General features: G+C 44.7%; 1 protein-coding gene across 1 annotated transcript in view; it reads right to left on the bottom strand.

Annotated features, from left to right (window-relative positions):
* Positions 1–23928, bottom strand: part of LOC135405141 (Golgi phosphoprotein 3-like) — an 83340-nt gene extending 59412 nt beyond the window's left edge. Inside the window, exon 1 of the mRNA XM_064639852.1 lies at positions 23437–23928. Coding sequence (XP_064495922.1) covers positions 23437–23649 — 213 coding nt within the window. The 5' untranslated portion in view covers positions 23650–23928. The remainder of the gene's footprint in view (positions 1–23436) is intronic.
* Between the last annotated feature and the right edge of the window lie 1132 nt (positions 23929–25060).

Genomic DNA, 25060 nt, shown 5'->3' with positions numbered 1-25060 from the left:
GGGAAGAGATGCCACCTATAGGTGGGCATGAGACCAAGGGGTGGATTTAACCATGGATACTATCTCCCAGGTTATCCACAATTGTGAAACGTGCTACAATCAAACAGGCCAAGCGGATAAAGTGTCTGTGGTATGGTAGACAGTGGTCGAAATATAGACATGGAAAGGCCTGGCAGATTGATTATATCACACTGACACAACCCTGCCAAGGTAAGCGCTATGTGCTTAACATGGTGGAAGCAACCACCAGATGGCTGGAGATGCACTCTGTGCCTCATGCCACTGCCTGGAACACCATCCTGGGCCTTGAAAAACAAGTCTTGTGGTGACATGGCACCCCAGATCAAATGGAGTCAGACAGTGGGACTCATTTCAAGAATAGCCTGGTTAACACCTCAGCTAAAGAGCATGGAATTGAGTGGGTATATCATATCCCCTTATCATGCACCAGCTGCTGGGAAGGTTGAACGGTGTAATGGGCTGTTGAAAACCACATTGAAGGCATTGGGCAGGGGGACCTTCAAGCACTGGGATCAGCACTTAGCGAAGGCCACTTGGTTAGTCAACACTAGAGGCTCTGTCAATTGAGCCGGCCCTGCCCAATCAGAGCCACTTCACAACACAGATGAAGTCCCCATAGTGCACATGAGAGGTATGTTAGGGAAAACAGTTTGGATTAGTCCTGCCTCAAGCAAAGGTAAACACATCCATGGGATTGTTTTTGTTCAAGGACCAGATTGCACTTGGTGGGTGATGCAGAAAGATGGGGGATCATGGTGTATATCTCAAGGGGAGCTGATATTTGGGTAAAAAACTGTCTGTAACACTATGTGGTGTGTATATTTGTATATATATGTATATATATAGTTGAAAGGTGTAAATCCAGCATGACATAATGGTATGAATAAGAGGTGGATAACATTATAGTTATAAACTGGGGAGGAAACGTTAGCGATGAATATTCACACCATTACATCATCTGAGGTGGGGGGAAGCTGCCTCTCCCTCCCAACTCAGGCAGCTGGAGGGGAGAGGGGTTTGCATGGGTCAGAGTTCTTCTGGGGTCTAAGAAGCTGCCAGAAGGTGGTCCCCCCCCAGTGCCCAGGACAGAAGATAAAGTAGCAGCAGGAACCAGAAACAGTTCCCTTCTTGCCTCAATCGTGGCAGTAGTGTGAATTCTCTGAGGTCGGTTCAGAGCCGTCTCTTTGACGGGGTCCCACACTCCCACCGCTGCCTGCCCAGGATCGCTGCCACCACCGGCACCCCAGCCGTGTAGGAATCTCCACCACCGCCCCAGTCGCACAAAGTAAACTGAAGAACCAGGGGAGCCCAAGTCCAACCAAGCCAAACAGGCAGTGCCAGTGCCGTGAGGGGTGGCTCAGTGCAGAAGACTCTTTGCCATCTTCGTTTTCCCTTTGTTTCCGGGAGTAAGGGGGGGCTCACGTGGTTGGTGGATCCCTCTTCTGTGGGTAAACAGTTTCCCCTGTATTTTTTGCAGTCATTGCTATTTTCTTTTAGTAAAATTGTTATTCTTTTTTCACTTAAATCTCCTCACATTTTTGATCTCTATAAAAGGTCAAGGGGTTCATTTCATTTGAGTTCTCACCCAAATATATTGTCTTTAAACCAAGATACCTGGCGACACAGCTCTTCAACCACAGTACACCTTCTGCAAAATAACTGTTTGTCAGCCCCAGCCTCATGAAGAGGCATCAGGTACTCCCAGCAACCTGTGACGCAGAGAACTGAGAGCAGCAGTTCTACTATACCTGGCTGTTATAGGTTAGAAATCCGAGAGGGGGAATTTTTTCTTCCCCCTGCCTCCTCACTGTAGGAAAGACAGAGTTTGAATGGAAAGGGGGAAGGGCGTCAATTAGCCTTACAAAAGAACTAGCTGGCCAGGCTGCATTCCTAACTGATGGCCCCATCAGAGGTTGGGGGGAGAGGGGAGGAGTTTTGGGAGGGGGTGGCGGGCTCTGCTCAGAGGGGAGAGAGCTGACTGCGGGGTTCGCTCTCTAGAAGGGAGACAGAGTCTGTGTGCAGGCAGTTTGGGAGAAGGGAGTCTTGAGGTCAGTTTTCTTTTGCTGGCCTCGGCTTCCTCGTAGGCTGCCTTTGCCTCCGGCCCTAGTTTTGGTGTGTTTTCATCGGAGAGGTCTTCGTGCTCACTGGGAGAAAAAGGAAGAGCCCTGAGACACCATCATCTGAGGACAACAGTGAGTTACATGGGGGTGGACTGTTTTCCCTTTCCCCCTTCTTCCATTGGGGGAAGGGTCTCCATTTTCTTTTCAGCTTCTCCCGCGATCTGAGACCACCCCCCCAGACCCCCTTCCCGTGAGGTGACCGCCAGAGCCCAACAGCGCCCCCTGCAGGTCAACACAGAGAGCTGCAGGCTCTGCATCTCCAGAAATCCAACAGCGCCCCCTGCCAACCGTGATTAGAACTGCGCTAGAAGACAGAGAAGTATTCAGACTTTTTCTTTTGTTTGAAGGGAACTTCTGGGTACAGGACTATTGTTTAGTTGTTTTTATGTTCTGTTATTGTTCTTGCCAATATACATATATCTTTTAATAAAGGGTTGTTATTCCTTCTTTTCTTCCACACTTCCTCAATTAAAGCCTCTTAATTTTTGAATTTACAATTGCTGAGAGAGAGGAGTTTGGTCTGTCTCATAACTCATCCTCTTTAGCAAACATTCCAGTCTCTTCAAACTGAGACACTGGCACAGACCAGAAAAGGCTGAGGAAGAATGAAAAATCCATGTAAATATCCAATTCAAAAGAAAGGAAAAGGAAGCACTTGCAGAGTTCCAACCCTGAGGCTTCAAGACACATGGTAATAAAATAAAAAAATTATGTGTTTAGGTTACTTGGTTAAGGCCATCTATTTACAGAACCTTCTACAGTTGAATGTAGATTGTAGCTGCAACCATTTCCTGATCCAACCTGGTGAATCTCAAGATATTATAGATTACTTTGCAGATCCACAGAGCCATGGCAAATGAGTCTTCTATGAGTCTTTATGAGTCTTTTAAAAATGCATCACAGAAACATGTAATAATCTGTGAAGATAATGTAGGGTTACAATATCCTGCTCACCATGAAATAAAATAAAATAGGTATTTATTTTCACAACAACAGGCCCCTCAGGGCCATCCTCAGATCCACACAGACTCATATTCACTATTAGAGGTCAGTGTTAGGTCAAAGTCCTGGCCCTGACTCAATTTCCATTTATGAAGAACCACAACAGAGCTTCTCTGGGATGTGTGTAACATTGCCCAGTCTAAACTTCACTTTCTAACTGCCTATTCATTTTATATTCATACTTAATGACTTTACTCCTTAAATCCTCAGCTAGCACCCTCTACTTGAAAGCAAAACAAAAGATTTGTGTAATGGGGTTTGTTATACTCCCTGAGAGGGAAAAATGGAAATAGGATAAGTCATTTGATGTGTATTCCACCAATAAGATATTCCATACCATGTTATGTCAGCCCAGTTATTTAAGCAGCTGGGAAGGAAAAGAGTTGTTTCTTCTAGGTCTGAAGGGGGAAGGGGCGGCAACTGGGCTCTCCAGAAAAAAGCCTAAGGGTGTAGAGCCTGAGTTGAGAATAAAATCAATGGCCCAGCTGAAGTGCATGTACACCAATGCACGCAGTATGGGAAACAAACAAGAGGAGCTGGAAGCCATAGTGCAGCAGCAAAACTATGACATAGTTGCTGTCACAGAAACGTGGTGGGATGACGCACACGACTGGAGTGCTGCTATGGGGGGCTACAAGCTCTTCAGAAAGGACAGGCAGGGAAGGAGAGGTGGAGGGGTGGCTTTATATGTTAGAGAGTCTCTTGACTCTGTTGAAGTTGAGGTCAGCAGTGACAAGGTTGAGTGCCTGTGGACCAGAATCAGGGGGAAGGCCAACAAGGCTGACATCCTTGTGGGTGTCTGTTACAGACCGCCCAACCAGGATGATGAAGGAGATGAATTATTCTACAAGTAGCTGGCAGATGTCTCAAAATCTCCAGCCCTTGTGCTTGTGGGTGACTTTAACCTGCCGGATATCTGCTGGGAGCTTCATACTGCAGAGAAGAGGCAGTCAAGGAGGTTCCTGGAGTGTATAGAGGATAATTTCCTTCATCAACTGGTAAATGAGCCTACCAGGGGTAAGGCCCCACTAGACCTACTGTTTACAAACAGAGAGGGGCTGGTGGATGATGTAGTGGTTGGAGGCCGCCTGGGGCATAGTGACCACGAAATAATTGAATTTTCAATCCTCAGGGATGTAAGGAGAGCCATCATTAAAACCTCTACTCTGGACTTCCAGAGGGCAGATTTTGGCCTATTCAAAAAACTAATTCAAGGTATACCCTGGGAAACAACCCTTAAAGGCAAGGGGGTCCAGGAGGGATGGACATGCTTCAAGCAGGCAATTTTGAGCGCACAGGAACAGGCTATACCAGTGTGCTGAAAGGCCAGCCGGAGGGGAAGACGGCCGGCTTGGTTAAATAGGGAGGTTCTAAAAGAAATCAGGGATAAAAAGAAAGTTTACAGACTGTGGAAAAAAGGGCTGGTTACTTATGAAGAATTTACGAAGAGAGCTAGGTCATGCAGGAAAAAAATTAGGGAAAGAAAAGTGGAATTTGAAGTTAATTTGGCTAATTCAGTTAGGGATAACAAAAAGTCCTTTTATAAATACATTAATAGCAAAAGGAGAGGCAAGGAAAACCTCAATTCTCTGTTGGACTTTGAGGGAAATATAGTTAACAAAGATGAGGAGAAGGCTGAGGTACTTAACACCTACTTTGTCTCAGTTTTTAGCAGTAAGACAGGTGGCCCTCAGGACAACTGGCCTCTAGAGCAGATAGACAGAGACAGAGACCTGAATAGCCCTCCTGTATTCCAGGAGGATGTAGTTAGCGACTTACTGAGCCAGCTGGATCCCAACAAGTCTATGGGACCAGACGGGATCCATCCCAGGGTGATGAGAGAGCTGGCAGAAGAGCTTGCCAAACCGCTCTCCATCATCTTCCAACAGTCCTGGCTCTCTGGGAAGGTCCCAAATGATTGGAGGTTGGCGAATGTCACCCCAATCCACAAAAAAGGCTGCAAGCAGGACCCTGGCAACTATAGGCCTGTCAGCCTGACCTCGGTGCCTGGCAGGGTTATGGAACAGATCATCCTGAGTGCAATCACACAGCACCTTCAGGATGGACAAGGGATTAGACCCAGCCAGCATGGGTTTAGGAGGGGCAGGTCCTGTCTGACCAACCTGATCTCTTTTTACGATCAGGTGACCCACCTGGTGGATGAGGGGAAGGCTGTGGATGTGGTCTATCTAGACTTCAGCAAGGCCTTTGACACTGTCTCCCATAATATACTCCTGGAAAAGCTGGTAGCCCATGGCTTGGACAAGTATACCCTCTCCTGGATTAGGAGCTGGCTGGAGGGTCGGGCCCAGAGAGTGCTGGTGAATGGAGCTGCATCCAGCTGGCGGCCGGTCACCAGTGGTGTTCCCCAGGGATCAGTGTTGGGCCCAGTCCTGTTTAACATCTTTATAGATGATTTAGATGAGGGGATTGAGTGTATCATCAGCAAATTTGCTGATGACACTAAATTGGGAGGGAGTGTCGACCTGCTGGAAGGCAGGAGGGCTCTGCAGAGGGATCTGGATAGACTTGAGAGATGGGCTGATTCCAATGGGATGAAGTTCAATAAAGCCAAGTGCCGGGTCCTGCACTTTGGCCACAACAACCCCATGCAGCGCTACAGGCTGGGCACAGAGTGGCTGAAGAGCAGCCAGGCAGAAAGGGACCTGGGGGTACTAATTGACAGGAAGCTCAACATGAGCCAACAGTGTGCCCAGGTGGCCAAGAAGGCCAATGGGATCTTGTCCTGTATCAAAAATAGCGTGGCCAGCAGGAGCAGGGAAGTGATCCTACCCCTGTACTCTGCGTTGGTGAGGCCACACCTTGAGTATTGTGTTCAGTTCTGGGCCCCTCAGTTCAGAAAGGATATTGAGGTGCTGGAGCGGGTCCAGAGAAGAGCAACAAGGCTGGTGAAGGGACTGGAGCATAAGTCCTATGGGGAGAGGCTGAGGGAGCTGGGGTTGTTTAGCCTGGAGAAGAGGAGGCTCAGAGGTGACCTCATCACCGTCTATAACTACCTGAAGGGAAGTTCTAGCCAGGTGGGGGTTGGTCTCTTCTCTCAGGCACTCAGCAATAGGACAAGGGGACACGGGCTTAAGTTCCGCCAGGGGAAATTTAAGTTGGATATCAGGAGAAAATTCTTTACAGAGAGAGTGATCAGGCATTGGAATGGGCTGCCCAGAGAGGTGGTGGATTCACCATCCCTGGAGATTTTTAAACGCAGATTGGACGTGGCACTGAGTGCCATGATCTAGTAAATGGACTGGATTTGGACCAAGGGTTGGACTCGATGATCTCGGAGGTCTTTTCCAACCCAATCGATTCTATGATTCTATGATTCTATGATTCTCTTTCGGTGGCCGAGAGAGGCAGTTTCGGGAAGAGGAGCGTCGGTTGTTTGGGAAGTATCTTTATTTTTAGCTCTTCTTTGTATACATATTGCTTATAGTGTTTCCTATCTTTGTGTAATATAATCTTTCTTAGCAGTTCTCATAGGTTTTTTTTCCTTCCTCTCTCCTTTCCTCCCCCCTTCCTCCAGAGGGACTTGGGCACAGGCCCAGTGGATACCTGCTGCTCAGCCAAAGTAAATGATAACAATTGTAACCAAACTGAAATAAACCAAAAGGGGACCTTCTGAAGGAGAAACATCACCAGAGTTACCCAAAACCCTGAATTCCTGTTCTCAGGAAATTCCAAATTTTTCTTTTATGAAAGACACAAGCAAAAAGATTTCAAAATTTAGTAATGAATGCAGTTTCTGAAACTTCATTTAGAGACAGCAAAACTAAAATGTTTTAACCCTTTTTAGCCATGATAGTCCCATCAGAAAGAACATGGAAAGAAACAGAAAGCCAAGATAGGCAACAATTACAGCTCCTAGGGAATCTGAAAGTCTTAGCTCTAAGGGTTTCTCAGCTAGGAGGCACAATGTAGGTTAGAGAAAGCTTTCACTTTAGCCAACGGTAAATTCTGAATTTACAGGTAACCTGTTTTCCATTAGAAGAATATTTCAGAGAAAAAATTTCAGCCGGCTCTACTTGGATGCTTTAAGATAGAAAACCTAGAGTTCCTGAACTCTAATGGAGTTTGCTATTACTTTTATTAATTCTGCATGGATGGCATTCAAACACTGTGTCGATGGTAGCAATATAAAAGGTCTGAGACATAAAACTATTGTTTTGTTTATACATAAACAACTAGCTAGCTTTCTTAAACAATGGTTTCTTCCTTGCCATCTATTCTTTCTGATGTGTGGTAGACTATTTTTATGGAATGTTCTTGCATTTCATTTGCATGGCAAGGTTAGGGGGGTGGGCTACAGGTGTGGCTTCTGTGAGAAACAACTAGAAGCTTCCCCCATGTCCTACAGAGCCAATGCCAGCCAGCTCCAAGAAGGATCCACTTCTGGCTAAGACCGAACCAATTAGCAACGGTTGTAGCACCTCTGTGATAACATATTTAAGAAGGGGAAGGAAGCTATTGTGCAGAAACAATTGCAGCCAGGGAAGAAAGGAGTGAGAATATGTGAGAGGAACAGCTCTGCAGACACCAAGGTCAGTGAAGAAGGAGGGGGAGGAGGTGCTCCAGGCACCAGAGCAGATTCTCGTGCAGGCACTAGTGAGGCAGGTTGTCCCCCTGCAACCCATCGAGGTCCATGGTGGAGCAGATATCCACCTGCAGCCCATGGAGGACCCCACACCAGAGCAGGTGGATGCCCAAAGGAAGCTGTGACCCTGTGGGAAGCCTGTGCTGGAGCAGGCTCCTAGCAAGACCTGTGGACCTATGGGGAGAGGAGCCCACACTGGAGCAGGTTTTCTGGCAGGACTTGTGGTCCCACAGGGGATCTACACTAGAGCAGTCTGTTTCTGAAGGACTGCATCCCGTGGGAGGGACCATGCTGGAGCAGTTCCTGAAGAACTGTAGCCCATGGGAAGGACTCATGTTGGAGAAGTTTGTGGAGGACTGTCTCCTGTGGGAGGAACTCCATGTGAAGAGCCCTCCCTCTGAGGAGGAAGGAGCAGCAGAAAGAACATGTGATGAACTGACCACAGCCCGCATTACCCGTCCCCCTGTGCTGCTGGGGTGGGGAGGAGGTAGAGAATTCAGGAATTAAGCTGAACCCAGGAAGAAAGGAGGGGTGAGGGAAGGTGTTTTTAAGATGTTTTTTATTTCTTATTATCCTACTCTAATTTGATTGATAGTAAATTAAATTAATTTTTATTCCCCGAGTCGAGTCTGTTGTGTCCATGATGGTCATTGTTGAGTGATCTCTCCCTGTCCTTACCTTGCCCCACGAGCCTTTTGTTATATTTTCTCTCCCCTGCCCAGCTGAGGAGGGGAGTGATAGAGTGGCTTTGGTGGGCACCTGGCATCCAGTCATGGTCAACCCACCACAGTTCTCAGAAATCACAGATGACATACTGGAAAATATTCTGTGCTTACTGGCATCATGGGAAGTTACTGAGGGCAATTATTTCCAGGTCTCGTTAATCATCCTCACAAAATTTACACGTCAACCTAATAAAAATACAACTTGAAGACCTGTAAAACATACAAGGTTCAGTTCTACTTTTAAGATAAGAATGAGAAGAAATAGTTGACAGATGTATAGCCTGAGATGGACGTATTAAAGCAAATATGGAACTTGGAAAAACTTTGAAAGTCAGTGTCATGGTTTGAGATAGTCCTAAAATCCAATTCCCTAGCTCCATCCCCCCTCCCACATCTCAACCTAATGTGAGATGGGCTTTTCCAGACAAAACACACCAGACTCAAAGTGGAGGAAAGGGAATATATTACAATGACTGTACAAATAAATACCATATCACATTATACACACGATCACAGTTATCTCTACCATGACATATAGTATTTACAATGGACCAGATCTCTTCTCCCCTCCAAATAAAAGTCCAGGAGGGAAAGAAGGACAGATCCCTTCCAGTCTCTTAAGCAGCAGCATCTTCTAATGCAGCAGGTTCTCCTCATCTCATGCATGCAGCAGCTGTGGCTGGCTTTCTGCCAGCACTCACGAGGGAGGTATCCAAACTCTCTCTCGGCCCCATCGCCTCACAACCGAGGGGTCTTCCGTGGGCTTCGTAACCCCAGACAAGGTCGTATCACCACGTCATATCACGAAGACACAGGGGGGTCTTCGTGACGGTCTGGTATCTCTTGCAGGGCCTCTGTGCCCTGTCTCTCAGGCTGCCACCGTGGCAGCAGTGCGAGGAGGGGAGCCAAGGTCAATTCCCCCCGCATTCCATCTGGCTGTCCCGGTCCAGCTCCAGGACGCTCTGAGCTTCTCAGCTCCTCTCTCTCTCCGGTGCTGCATGTCCAAAACTGCTCTCCAAAATAGGAGTCCATGTCCCTCTTCTCCAAGAGGGGTCTCAAGGGAATTTTGGGGGATCTGGTACAGTCTTACCCCAAACTCTGTCTCTCAGGCTGCTGGTTCTCTTTTTCCCGGCTCTGTCTTCCAGGAGTCTTCTCTGCGGTGTTGCATGTTGCTTCTGCTGCTCCTTCAGTTCAGGTCCTTATCTCTGGCTCTCTGCCACCGTTTCTCTGGTCAGTCCTGGCTGCTGCTCTGTGCCCATGGAGAAAACATCTCCTGGCATACTACAGACACTTAGTCCAGTCTAGCACTGTTCCAGGTCTTTGCAGTCGTCCCCCCCCCCAGCCAGGGGCTGGGGGGCCCCAGAGGGCCCGAGGGGCTCAGAGCCCCTTCCTCGTGGCCCTACAACATGGTCACCTCTCCTCAACAACCCAAAACTACAACTCTTCTCTTCCGGTCTGGTTGTGGTATGTTTACATTTCTGCAGGAGTGCCCATTGGGCAGAACTTCAAAACTTCCAGGGGTTTCCACCCCTTGGTCTACCACTTTTCTTAGCCTCTGGGGGAAAACAAAGTCCAAACCACTACAGTCAGTTTAGGTCATTTGTAGGATTAAGCAAAGCAAATTGAGTAGTCTGCTGGTATAAATTATGTGTGATGATTTTCATGTTGCATAGCACCATTGGCAAAGAACCTGCTTACTTCTAACATTTACACAGCAGTGTCATGAAGTGAGAATACCTGAATGCTTGCTTTGAGCAGTTATCTCAATACTGAGAAAAAGACCCATGGTGAAGCAGGCTGTCCCACTGTGGCCCATGGAGGTCCATGGTGGAGCAGATATCCACCTGCAGCCCATGGAGGACCCCACACCAGAGCAGGTGGATGCCTGAAGGAGGCTGTGACCCCATAGGAAGCCCGTGCTAGAGCAGGCTCTTGGCAGGACTTGTGGCCCTGTGGGGGACCCCTGCTGGAGCAGCCTGTTCCTGAAGGAATGCATCCCATGAAAAGGGACCTATGTTGGAATAGCTCATGAAGAACTGTAGTTCGTGGGAAGGACTCATGTTGGAGAAGTTCGTGGAGGACTGTCTCCCATAGGAGGGACTTCACACTGAAACAGGGGAAGGAGTCCTCTCCTTGGAGAGGAAGCAGCGGTTGAAACAACATGTGACAAACTGACCATAACTCCCATTCCCCATCTCCCTGCACTGCTGGGGGGGAAGGAGGTAGAGAATCAGGAATAAAGTTAAGCCCAGGAAGGAGGTAGGGGTGGGGGGATTTAGGATTTTTAGGCTTTTTAGGATTTATTTTACTTCTCATTATCCTAGTCTGATTTTATTGGTAATAAATTCAATTAATATCACCGAGTCTGTTTTGCCTGTGATGGTAATTGGTGAGTAATCTCTCCCTGTCCTTATCTCAACTCATGAGCCTTTTGTTATTTTTTCTCTCCCCTGCCCAGCTGAGGAGGGAAGTGATAGAGCAGCTTTGGTGGGCACCTGGCATCCAGCCAGGGTCAACCCATTAGAGAAGCATGTCTCCTCTTGGCACTGTGATTGCCTGTGCTACACAGGATGTTCAAAGGAAACAGCCCCTCTACATATCATGCAACCAGTGGAGTTAGTGGGTAGCATTGATCACACAATGAGCTCAACTGGGGAAACCTAACTGCCTGGGAATCCTGGAAGAGATTATGGACTGGCTAGGAGCCAGAGATTTTGAAGCATTGCCTGAGGAGGTGGCTCGTGCTCAAGAGGCACCATCATATAACTAATCAGAAGATGAAAGGCATTATGCTCTGTTTACTGATGGATCCTGTTGTGTGGTAGTAAACAATTGGAGGTGGAAAGCTGCTGTGTGGAGTCCCACACAACAAGTCATTGAGACCACTGAAGAAGGTGAGTCAAGTCAGTTTGCAGAAGTGAAAGTCATCCAACTGACCCTAAAGATTGCCGAACGAGAAAAGTGGCCTGTACTGTATCTCTATACTGACTCCTGGATGGTGGCTAATGCCCTATGGGGGTGGCTACAGCAGTGGAAGAAGGCCAATTGGCAACGCAGGGGTAAACCCATTTGGGTTGCTGCATTGTTAGAACATAGTACTAATAAACACCAAGGTTGTGGGTTTTATCCCTGCATGGGCCATTCATTTAAGAGTTGGACTCGATGATCCTTGTGGGTCCCTTCCAACTCAGAATATTCTGTGAAATTTCTGTGAAAATTGTGGCAGGACATTGCTGCACAGGTGGAAAATATGGCTCTAAAGGTACGTAGATGCTCACATGCCCAAAAGTCGTGCACTGAAGAACATCGAAACAATGAACAGGCTGCCAAAATTGAAATAGCTCAGGTAGACTTGGACTGGGAGCAGAAGGGTGAGCTATTTACAGCCCGATGGGCCCATGAAACATCAGGACATCTAGGGAGAGATGCGACATACAGATGGGCTCGTGATCAAGGGGTGGACCTGACCATGGAGGCCATCACACAGGTCATTCATGAATGTGAAACGTGCTGCAATCAAGCGACCCATGCAAGTAAAATCTCCCTGGAATAGAGGGCAGTGGCTGGGTTTTCAATATGGCGAGGCTTGGTAAATTGACTATATTGGACCACTGCCATGAACATGCCAAGGCAAGAGCTACATACTCACCATGGTGGAGGCAATGACTGGCTGGTTGGAAACATATCCTGTAAACCAGGCCACTGCTCGAAACACCATCTTGGGCCTTGAAAGGTACATTTTGTGGCAGTGTGGTACCCCAGAAAAAATTGAATCAGACAATGGGACTCATTTCTGAAATAACCTCATAAACTCCTGGACAAAGAAACATGTAACTGAGTAGGTGTATCACATTGCCCATCATGCACAAGTCTCTGGAAAGGTTGAGAGATATAATGGACTGCTAAAGACTTTGTTGAGAGCACTGGACAATGGGGCATGGAAGCATTGGGATACAAATTTATCAAAAGCCACTTGGCTGTTTAATACCAGAGGATCTGCCAACAGCCCTGGTCCTGCCCAAACAAAATCCCTACATACTGTGGGAGGAGATAAGGTTCCCATACTACACATAGGGAAGTAGTCTGAGAAGGTGCTGTGAATTTCTCCTCCCATGGGAAAAGGCAAACCCATTTGTGGGATTGTCTTTGCTCAGGGACCAGGGTGTACCTGGTGTGTAATGTGGAAGGATGAGACCACCTGGTGTGTGCCTCAAGGAGATTTAACCTTGGGGGGAAAATACTCTGTGGTGTGAGTTGTATGTTACAGGAAGTAAAGTAGCAGGAATGACATGAACTGATGATAAAGGGTGAATTTCATGAGGAGCAAAGCAAGTGCAACGATGCCCTGGGCTGGGCCAGTGTTGATGCCCAACGATCGAGTGTGCTGCTTCTCCTGTCCTGAGCACCCATCTTGATGGAATGGAGCTCAAGTCATGGCCTGTTTTTGAACATTGGTAGGGGAAGCCCATGGAATGGGGAAATAATATCTATCTGTGAAAGGATGGGGGATAGTAGTTAATGGAAATGTATAAATCTGTATGTTGGGTATAAAGAAGGTTTAAGGATGTAGATTATGTTGTAAGTGTTGGTACAAAAAGATTTCAGTAACAAAATTAAATACAATGGAATCATCATCATCGTGGCTAGGCTTCGCGAACAAAGATTTGGGGAGGGCTCTGCCCACGTTTGTTACAAGCGCATTGGTGGCTAAAAAGGCCAATACAAGATAGGCACATCCAGTTGCAAAAGGCATAGCAGAAGGACTCCTTAGGTGATATATTCTGCAAGACACGATTCTTTCTGCGTTGCCTTTTCTCCTCAAGAGTGATCCTGCGTGCTTTCTCAAAAGCATCAGCAGCATTACAGATAGTGTGTCTCCAGACCTCCCGATTGGAGGCCAGAGTAGACCAATTATGTTGATCCATATGGCCAAGGTTGAGATGTTTCAGGGAGTCCTTGTATCTTCTCTTTGGGGCTCCTCTCTTGCGGCAGCCGGTGGCGAGTTCACCATAAAGCAAGATCTTAGGAAGGCAGTGGTCCTTCATCCTTGAGACGTGTCCTGCCCAGGGCAGCTGTGTTCTCAGCAACATGGCCTCAATACTTGTGACTGCTGCTTGTTCTAGAACAGATGTATTAGTCACATAATCTGACCAGTGAATGTTTAGGATTGTACGGAGGCAGCGTTGATGGAAGCGTTCTAGGAGTCGCAGGTGGTGGCAGTAGATGACCCATGATTCAGATCCATATAAGAGAGTAGACAGCACTATGGCTCTGTAAACACTGATCTTTGGACTTTTCTTCAAGTGTTTATTTTGCCAAACTCTTTTATGAAGCTTTCCGAAGGCACTATATGCCTTTGCTAACCTGTTGTCTATCTCTCCGTCAATCTTACCATCCGAGGAGATGAGGCTACCTAGGTAAAATACAATGGAATAGTTAGAAGATATATAGCATTATTAAATTGTGTTGGATTCGAGTATGACACAGATGGTATGGAATAAGGGGTGGAGATTGTATTGGGTCTTGCTGAGATGGAGTTAATTTTTCCCATAGCAGCCCTTACAATGCTGTGATCTGTATTGGTAGCTGGAAAGGCATTGATAAGGAGGCTCCTAATAGCAGAGGCTCTGGTCTGTATTGGCGGGGCATGGGACATTTCCTCTTTAAATTGCAGGAAGTCTTTGGGCAGTCTTTCCACAGTTGAGATGCAGGCCTGTAGGGGGGAAGAGAGACTTTCTTAATATTGCCAGTTAGGCAATCAATTTATCCACTGTTTGTTTGCCTTCTTTCCATGACATCACTGCCAATGAGTTGGCATACAACGATGGCGTGACCTGTAGAAACTTCTGCCACATGGGTTGTGTATACTGGAGTCCATCTGGATCTATAGGGGACTGCTCGTTATTTGAATCCTTATATGGTACCACCAGCATAGCTAATTTTTTCTGGTTACCTTGATCCATGGTGTTCCACTTGCCTCGGTGCATGGATAGATTGTCCTTGAAAAGATACCTTTCCCTCACGCTTGACAGGAGTCCCCTCCAGAGGCTGAGGATTTCTGTCTTTTTCCCAATCCCCTTGTCAATGCCTGCATCCCTGGACAGGGATTCCAGTTGCTTGGCTTCACTACCCTCTGATTTCCAACAGTGGGCTGCGCTGTCCCAGCATCGGAGCAGCCAGGTCACAATGTGCTCACCCCAGATGGCAGCTGAAATCTTTTTGCATATCTCGAAGCTCACCTGGGGATAGGGATTGGGTGATTATCTTTGGCCCTGCCTCTTCCTCCTGTTCTGAGGGCCCTGCTTCCTCTTCATCCCTCACTAAGAGAACTGATTCGGTCTTGGATTTCTTCTTCTGTATAGGGACGACTGCTACTGACACGGGTTGTTCCTCTGGTTCAGCTTCAGTTTGAGGGACCACAGTGCCTGTTGGTCTGTTTTCCCTCCTCCCCCCGAGGGTGCTGTCTAGTATAGAGCAGTGTCTGGTAAAAAGTAGCCAGAGCCCAGAATGTTGCATAACTTTGCGCCTTTCTGGAATCGCCACAGCCTTTTCCTTTCAAATATTCTGTCATTTTATCAGGGTCCTGTAGTTGTTGAACTTCCAAACCATTGGAGGAGAGAAGTCCTCCAAAACCTGGCCCATTTTTTACTACATTCCATGCCACTCATGACTATCCACCCTTGGGGCAGATCTCTGAATGACCTTCCTAGAAATCTCTGTCCTGACTCTAAACATGGTGTGGACCGCACTGAGGAGACCTGGCAGACTTAGCAACAAGAACATGCTTTCCTTAACATCCAAAGGGAATTAATAATTCTCAAAAGCTGTTGTAACAGGCCTGAAGGAGAAAAAGGGGGTGAAAAGCTGGGGAAAATCATCCTCCCTTGTTTCCCCCACAGACTGGGTACGATTATTAATAAATTCCCAGAGGTAGGAAGTAAGGGCAGAAGAGCAACACTGAATACATATCCCAAATGACCCTCATTGTCCTTGATGTTATCACGTCATAAACTGATATCCCACAGTACAGCAACAGAACAATCCTGATCCCTCTCCCTGCTCTGAAAAAGAACATCATGAAGAGCACATAGTGCATATATGGGAATATATACAGGGTTAGGTACCACAACCACGTGAACAGACCAAGCAACACTGTGACCAGTGGTTCTGGACCTAATACAACAAATGCTTAGATCAAATTTGTTTCTAACACGCTCTGGGCAGATCTGTTGCTATCTCAACCCTTAGTGTTCCATGTTGGGCACCAAATAAGGCTGTCATGGTTTAGGAATGGTATTCCCCCAACTTAAGTGTTCCCACTGAAACATCCCAGACCACGCACCACTCACTAACAGTAACAACAACAATACTAATAGCAGAGTGTACAAGATAGGTGAACAATTCACATACTCACAGTAGAACCCGGTACCACCTGACCACATACTCCACACACCCCAGCCAAACCGGAAGGGTACCCACCCCCCTCCATACCCCCTGTGCATGGCAGGAGGTTGTATGGAATAAACCCAGGGTCTTGGCTATGCCCATCCTGGCTGATGCAAAAATTAACCCTGTCTTGGCCAGAACCAGGACAGTAGCTTACAAGTGCTTAAAAGAATATCAGCAACAGAAAGATATGCAAAAAGTTTGATAGCCTAATTTCCTATTGTAATGAATAAATCCTGTAACATCCACAAATAGTAAAAGACCTATGAGTGTTTAACAGCTCTCTAATTACAAAGATCTAGCTTACAACACATACTATTTTATTATCTTAATGATCCATCACAAACTGGAAAAAAAGATATTTTTTTCCATGTCTGATATGTGTATGTGAAATCATTGTGCAGTAACATTTTATGAATGTTGCTGAAAGGAAAGAAAATCAGTTACTGAAATTGATCTGAGACCTGTCTGCAAACTGGAAAAAAACCCCAGTTAAAAGTGGCATGTGATTAATTGACTATTATTTTTTTTCTTTCTTTACTAAAAGTTATGAGAAAACAAATTGAGAATGCTGTCTATGCAGAGGAAACTGAGCCACACATTTACTCCAGACTAGCTTTCCCTTCCCATCCTTTTAGTGGATGAAAAATTGAACATGAGATGGCAATGTGTGCTCACAGCCCAGAAAGCCAACCTTATCTTGGGCTGCATCAAAAGCAGCATTGCCAGCAGATCAAGGGAGGTGATTCTCTCCCTCTACTCCGCTCTCGTGAGACCCCACCTGAAGTACTGCATCCACCTCTGGGGTCCTCAGCACAGGAAAGACATGGACCTATTGGAGGAGGTTTAGAAGAGGGCCACGAAGATGATCAGAGGGCTGGAGCATCTCTCCTGTCAAGACAGGCTGAGAGAGTTGTGGTTGTTCAGCCTGGAGAAGAGAAAGCTCCAAGGAGACTTCATTGAGACCTTTCAGTACTTTAAGGGGGCTTATAAGAAAGATGTGGACAAACTTTTCAGCAGGGCCTGTAGCAATAGGACAAGGGGTAGTAGTTTCAAACTAAAAGAGGGCAGATATAAGGAAGACTATAAGGAAGAGATAAGAAACTAGATATAAGGAAGAAACTAGATATAAGGAAGAAATTTTTTATGATGAGTGTGGTGAAACACTGGCACAGGTTGCCCAGAGAGATGATAGATGCTCCATCCCTGGAAACATTCAAGGTCAGGCTGGACAGGGCTCTGAGCAACCTGATCTCATAGAAGATGTCCCGGCTCATTGCAGGGGGGTTGGACGAGATGATTTTTGGATGTCCCTTCCAACTAAAACCATTCTATGATTTCCCCAGTAATGCAAAACAGAAATATGTGCTGTAGTAATTATTTGCTCTGTGAGTAGGAAAGTTATTCTTGAATATACTGTCTGTAACACTTAGCCTGGTCAATTTAGCATTGCAAAGGCAGCCTGTTACTGTGAAGCTTAAGTAACTGAAATAAATGCTGCAGTACTTCAACTACTTTAGGATCAAAGAACACCTGAAATAACACCACTTTTTCTTTAACATAAAATGATGTTAGCTTTTAGTTCCACTTCTAGCAATTAACAGCAATACTTTCTCAGTTACATTTCATGCAAAATGTTTAATAAAAACAGATTGCTACAGGAAATTAAAAGGTTACAGCTTTAAGAGTGCTTAAAAATATTGAGAAGTATCACTAGAAAGGCTTTAACATTGTTTTTGACTTTGTCCTACACTGGACAGCTTGACATGAAAGAAGGGACTATACTATACTCAAAGTTATTCATGAATAAATAATATAGATTACAGATTAGCCATGCTAGATAACCACACTAGCTGCATACAGAACCATGAAATACAAACACCATTTTAACACAGAGTCTACTTGTATTCAAAGTGCTGCTTCCAAATGAGCATGTTGTTCTCCAAAGAACCCAAAAGCAGAATTTACTCAGCAGCATGATAAAGAGGCACTTCACTGCATCTTATAGCACACACCTTATCTTCTGCTAGCCTGTAATTTAGGTATGGACACAAAATAAAAAAGGACCAAAAAGGTCTATACTATACTAGAAAAGAAGGACTTTTTTATCACAGACATTCCATACTTTGTTGTTATTAGGCCCTGAACATTTTGCCCAGAGAAGTGGTCAAATCACCATCCCTGGAGGCGTTTAAAAGACATGTAGACATTGCACTTAGGGACATGGTTTTAGTGGTAGACTTGGCAGTGTTAGTTTAACAGTTGGACTCAATGATCTTAGAGGTCTTTTCCAACCTAAATGATTCTATGATTTGAGAAAAAGCATGCCTTTGTCAAGGTTTCAACACATTCATACGTCATTCTTCAACTGAAATGCAAATTCTCAGTAGATGCCTCTTCATGTTTCACTCATTTGTCTCAGAAATTTTCCAAATAACTTGGGAGCTTTTGAGTTGACATTCAGGCTGTTGCTGAAACTTTTTTTGAGGGAAGGGAAGAGGGGGGGAAAAAAAAAAGATACAAAGATGGCTTTTGAAAATTCAATTGTTTGTTACACAGGCAAAAAAATCACAGACTTCTGAATCCTAATATGAATTTCACAAAGGCAAATCTTAAAATCAGGGAAAATGCCAGTCATATTTTCAATGTTTTCAATATTCCTATTTCACCTTTCAGAAAAATCTCTTTAGGATAAAAATATAAAATTCAGTAACAAATCCAGCTACTCAGATTTGTAAGAATAAAACCCCTACATTTTAGCACTAATCTAATCAACACAAAACAGCACATCTGAAGCAGTGTGGTGGGTTGACCTTGGCTGGATGCCAGGTGCTCACCCAGCTGCTCTATCACTCCCCTTCCCAGCCAGACAGGGAAGAGAGAATAAGATGGAAAACAACTTGTGGGTTGAGATAAGGCAGTTTATTAAGGCAAAAGCAAAGCAAAAGCCTGCATGCACAAAAGCAAAGTGAAAAAAATAACAAGGTTTATTCTCTACTTCCCATCAGCAGCAATGTCCGGCCACTTTCCCAAGAAGCAGGGCTTCAGCACACGTAATGGTTTCTTAGTGGCCGGCCATTGGAAACAATGAATGTCCCCCCTTCCTACTCCTTTCCTTAGCAGTATGGAATATCCTTTTGGTTAGTTTGGGTCAGCTGGCCTACTTGTGTCCCCTCCCAGAAGGAATGTTACAGTGCTGATGCTGTGCTCAGCAGTAGCCAAAACACTGGTGTGTTATCAACACCCTTCTAGCTACCAATGCAAAGCACAGCACTGTGAGGGCTGCTATGGGAAAATGAACTCCAGCTCAGCCAGACCCAATACAAGCAGGCAAACTAGCTCCCTAATAACGTATTTCAATACAACAAAAAGTATCATAAACTGGAGACTTTCACATGTACTATTTGGAAAAAAGCTATGCTGTAACACTAAATCTTCAGCAATAAATGAAGTTTCTGAAAGCCAAACATGAGTAGTAAAGATCCAAGAGAATTTCTGTACCTACGTGATTTAACATTACTTTACTCTCACAAAGGACATTTTAATGTTCATCAATGAAAATGTAAATAAAACTAGAAATATTTACTGTTGCAGCAGACTGCAGTACATGACAATTATTTCAGTGTACTTTATGTATTTTCTTTCAGCAAATAAAGAATAAGTTACAGATCAAATAGGTATTTTATCTTACTAAATATAATTATCTGAACTACAGAAGTAGGTGCTGTGACTCTATAGCTGCTTCAATTTGCTTAGTTGTGGCACATTGTATGGAGGACAGGAGCAGCTGTGTGCATTACTGTATTTTTATAGATTCCCAACTTGTACTGAGCGAGAACTCCAAAAAGAAAACCAAACCAAAAAAACCAAACCAACCATAAAACCCGCTACATGTATAAAAAACTTAAATGGAGCAACAGTTGCAGAGAACCTAGCAATCTCTCGGTTTTCCATGGGACTGAGTTACAAGATGTCTGGAAAAGTTGTAATGAAAAAAGTGACCTGTACTCATCTCTTAGCTGTCATTTGTAAATAAGCAAACAATATTTATCCCTTCCTTCTTTTGTGAGAGGTGACCTCAGAAGCTTCAGTAGTTCTACAGAATAACCTCCCTGCTATGGCTTTGACCTATCTTACTGCAATACTATTTTTAACATAATACAGCAAAGTATTTTATTTCAGTATGTTTTATTCCTATAGCAACAGGCTATTGCTCTATTCTAAATAAAGGAATATTAATCCCTTTCCCAGTCATATTTCTGAAGGGTTTCCAAATAAATTATAGATGCTCCTTTTGTTCTAGTGCTCCTGCTCCTCCCAGGACACCGGATTTGTCATGTTATACAAGCATGTACATATTTTAGCACATACCCCTTAAAACCTATCTTGACCTTGGAATACAGAAATAGTTATGTATACACAGAAGAGACAAATGGAAGAACCATTCGTGGAAAAAAAGAGCAACCAGCCCACATACATAAACTACCCTTTATTAGGCCAAATGAAAAAAAAAAAGGACCATGTCCAAGAAGCACATGAAAATATAGTTAATTGTGTTCAAGCATTAAGAATGGGATTGAAGCGTGCTGTGTTTGTTTTAGGGCAACTGGACATTCCCATGACTGCACCCATACTGCAGCAACAACGCAAAACTTTTGGCTGTGGTTGTTACAATCATTCCACTATCCTGAAAGCAGGATTCACGTAAATATCTAACCATCTCCTAGAAACACTAAACTAATCAATCCATCACCATCTGAATCTTCCTGAAAATCTCTCTCCTGCGAGTAAAGGTTCTGCCACCTACACTTAAAAATTATAAATGGCAGCTCCTTGCGTACAAGGCTTTTTTTAAAATAAATTTATGCAGTGTTAAGCCATATTCACCAGTGTTTAATACTAGAAATAAAATTACCAAAAAAACACCTCCGTTCTCAATGCAGTTATCAGTGACTTTTCTGAGAAAGAAGCTATTTTTAGGGAAACATTTTCTTAGACTAATTCAGACTATTTTATTTATTTGCTTTAAACTCAACACTTAATTATTTTATCCTGTTGCAATAAAAAGGAAGGACGTTATCATGTTATCAGCTTTAAATTTACTGGCTTTCAATTGAGCTCATAGCTCACATACCTGTCTTTGCCTTTCCCTTACACTTCATGTAGTTTCACAATTATACAATTATACTTTACAGACTCTATTGCTTTTCTCTGCTTGTTGTCATGGAAAAATCTCACACAAATATCATGGGAAATCAATTCTATCAGAAGTAAAAACTTTATAAAAAGCATTTCCAGATGCATAAAGTACCTAAGTTTTGCTTACTTATCATTAGAACAATAGAGAACAAAAAAAACTTTGAAATTTAATCTAGAGTTTTATTTTCAGTTTTAAAAGGGGAAAACTCATGGAGACAAAGCAGTTTACATAGTGTAAGAAAAAAAGAGTACAACCAGACACAAAACCAAAATACAAACTCTAATGAATCATGTCTAACAAAGTACAGAAACAATGCATGCTGAGGTTTGTGCACATAAGCTCCCTACCCTAAAGACATTATCATCCCTTTTGTCTGTCTCAACTGCAAAATCTCAAGGGAGTCACAAATATTTGTGCCACTGTAATCTCTTAGTTTCTTTTTCCATACAAATAAATATTAGATTACCTGCAGTGTTTGCCACTGCTACACTTAGCAAAGTTAGATGATTTACAATTTCAATGCACATGAGTGCAAAGCTGGATTTTTAGGCCCAATGTTAATTATTAACTTTTGATATACTAGGAATACTTGCACCATATATTTCTAGGCAGACAGATTGTTCCTTGCCTTGAAATCTTTACAGCCTAATGCTTGCAAATTCAGAAGATTTAGCAATCATGGGGGGAAAAAAGGGCTGAATGATCACACAGTCTATCCCACCTTCCTCAAGGCAAGATCTCCTAGGTAATCCTGACAGAAATCTGTCTTGCCATGCTTAACTTACTTTCATGCAACTATTCAGGTATGTAGAAAGAGAAATGCACATACACACAAATCTTCAGATTCAACAGATGGAAGAATACAACACTGAATATCTACTGACTTTATTAGGATGCCATGGCAAGGTCCATCTGAAAAAAATGGGATTACAGGAATATGGCCCAAAATACACAGTCTGAGAGACAAATAAAATACGTTATTGTGGCAAGTATATATACAGATATACAAACACACATTAAAAACAAATGTTAACTATGAAAGCTACTCTTTAACCTATTCTTTATCAACCAGTAAATCTATTTTAGATGCAACGTAGAGTCAAAGAACACATAATTTAGCAGCTTTCCCCCCCATTATTCTGTGCTCACGAATGCACAGTTTTAAGAGACTTCCACCCAAATCAATGAACTGCTTCATTAGTTTGCTTCTCACCAAAAAAAAGCAGGTTGCTTAATTAAAGTCATATTATAACACATATATAAAATAAAGGTATATTATACTTCACCATACATCACATCAAACTAAACCAACAACTGACTTTCTGCAGTGTGCGTGCTTTTTATATTGATTACCTCTTTGAAATAAAACAAAAAATCCAGCACACTGGTAGAAGTATACCTTCTTCAATGGTTGTTATTCACAGTATCATGACACCTAATTAAGCTATAAATTCAGTAAAAACACATAATTACATAATAATGCCATTTCCTCATTTTGAAAAACTTCTCATTATTCAAGGCCCATTTTTGTCAAACATATCCCCAAAGTTTAAGACATTTTTAACACACATTAGTCTGTAAAGCCTTATTAAAAAGGGCTGCTAAGCATACTAAAGCACCCGAGAACCCCATAAGCACCATATAGTTGTGTCTGACAAAATATATAGGAGTAAACAAGTCTCCCACATTAGAATTACAGGTAAGTACAAGAGTATAAATATCACTGGTCTAACCAGGGCCTACCGACCAAGTCAACTACCGACGCTGCCAGAGGCTCCAGGTCCCCTTCTTCCTCCAAGCCCTACACTGCCTGCCTTGAGATAGAATCATAGAATATTCTGAGTTGGAAGGGACCGACAAGGATCATCGAGTCCAACTCTTAAGTGATTAGTTCATACGGGGATTGAACCCACGACCTTGGTGTTATTAGCACCAAGCTCTACCAAGATCTGTGAACTCTCCTCTGTCCCAGCCCAGAGGTGCATACTACAAATATTAGAGCCCCTGCATTCAAAGGGCAATCCGAAATCTCCACCAGTTTTCCTTTCGCCCAACATCCAATCACCTTCCCCACTTCCTCCAAAATCCCGAGCCTGTTCCAGCACGCGCCCCTACCCCCAGCAACATCACAGTCCACCGTCCCCCGAAACGCCTCTGCCCCAAACCCACAGCAACACTCACCCAGCAGCGTCCTTGCTCCCATCCCACCCGCACCCTAGCTCCACTTAGGCTCCCCTTCCCCATCAACGACCTCCATAATCCCCCGAATAACCGGTATCCCCTCAGCCACCCCCTACTCAGCGCCCCCGGCCGCACCTCACGGTCCTTGAGGCCCAGGAGCAGCACCTCTTCCATAAGGGTGAGCCGCGTTTCCTTGGAGTCGCCCTTCTCGTCGTCTCCGGGCTCGTCCCGGCGGCCTCCATCCTCGGAGCCGCCTCCCGCCTCCCGATCCTTGTCGGCGGCGGCGCTGCGGGAGGCCTCTGTCCGGCGCTGCACCAGCCCGGAGCTACGCTGGGTCAAGGAAGTCATGGCTGGAGGCGGTGGAAGGTCAAAGACCCACCACAGGGAGAGGAGCTTGGCGACAGCTAGGGAGGGGAGAAGGGACGGGAGCCACTCCTGCCTCCGTCTTATCCGCAACGGGACAGTGGCCGGCCGAGGAGAATCATAGGGAGCGGGATTCGGCCGAAGCAGGAGAGGCGGAGGCAGTGGCGGTGGTAGCCGGCGTTCCTCACCTGATGAGGCCGAGCTGGCAGAGGTGGCTTCTCCTCCAATATGGCGGCGCGGGCTGATGTCAGCAGAGGATGTGGTAGCGGCAGGCGGGGGGGTACGACCGGAAAGCGCCGCGGACGGGAGGAGCCCTCCACTGGGCTGGAGCTGTCGACGGGACGCCCCAGGGATGCAGCCCCCTCAGCTTCAGGGAGTGCGGGCGCTGTTATTGACTGTTACTAACCGTTACCTGGGGCTGTGGAGGACAGTTAATCCAACGGTCTGGGCGGAGGGGAAGGGGGGCCGGACAGCCGGTGCCCGCCGTCGCATAACCCAGAGGCTGGGTAGTACACTCTCTTAAATTAATATTTTTTTCTTAAAAAGTGCTTTATTTACAATCTTATGTCTGCTGGATTTCACTTTTAACCATAAGACCAAGTCTGATTGCTGGTGCAGACCCCCAGAAATAAATACATACATATTTATATATATAATTTCATTTTTTCATGGCTAGGTTTCGTGAACGAAGATTTGGGAAGGGCTCTACCCACGTTTGTTGCAAGCACGTTGATGGCTAAAAAGGCCAATACGAGATAGGCATGTCCGGTTGCAAATATATATATAAACTCAGCAACTAAACTCAGGTGAGCACACAGAGCTCTCAACAGTCTGGACTTTAAACGAGTAAAGTGAGTCCCTCGGCTCTGCTGTCAACAAGGCATCTTTTCAAACCTTGAGCCCTTTTGACTGTGGCATGCCAAAAACTCAAAACTACTTATCAAGGCTAAATGCCATATATGTTTCTAGGTAGCATATTTTATTAAAGTGCTTAAGATGGAAAGACTGCCTATACTTTTTAGTCTACAATTAGGATATTGCATATAGATTTTTAAAAAATAATACATATAACATGTATCTAAGATATAAATAAACTATTTCTATAAATATATATATATTTAGGTTCACTCTGTTTAACAAAAGCTCCAAGTCACTTTGTAAGTCACTCCATTATTTCCCGCATCCCCAATTCTTGCATAATTTGCTGATGTGACATGGTGATAATTCAGTATAGCTTCTTCAAGATTATTGATGAAAAAGGATAGCAGACAGACAAAACTGATCCCCAGAGGATCTGAATCACTCGAACAAGTGTTTGCAGATTGTTCCTCTTCTGTGTTTGGAGGCCTGCCAATTATTCACAGTTCACTTAGTGTGTGACACTGTGATTTTTTTA

Source organism: Pseudopipra pipra, chromosome W (assembly GCF_036250125.1).
Source record: "Pseudopipra pipra isolate bDixPip1 chromosome W, bDixPip1.hap1, whole genome shotgun sequence".
Lineage (NCBI taxonomy): Eukaryota > Metazoa > Chordata > Aves > Passeriformes > Pipridae > Pseudopipra > Pseudopipra pipra.
Note: the sequence above shows the minus strand (reverse complement) of the source record. Positions and strands in the feature narration are given on the sequence as shown.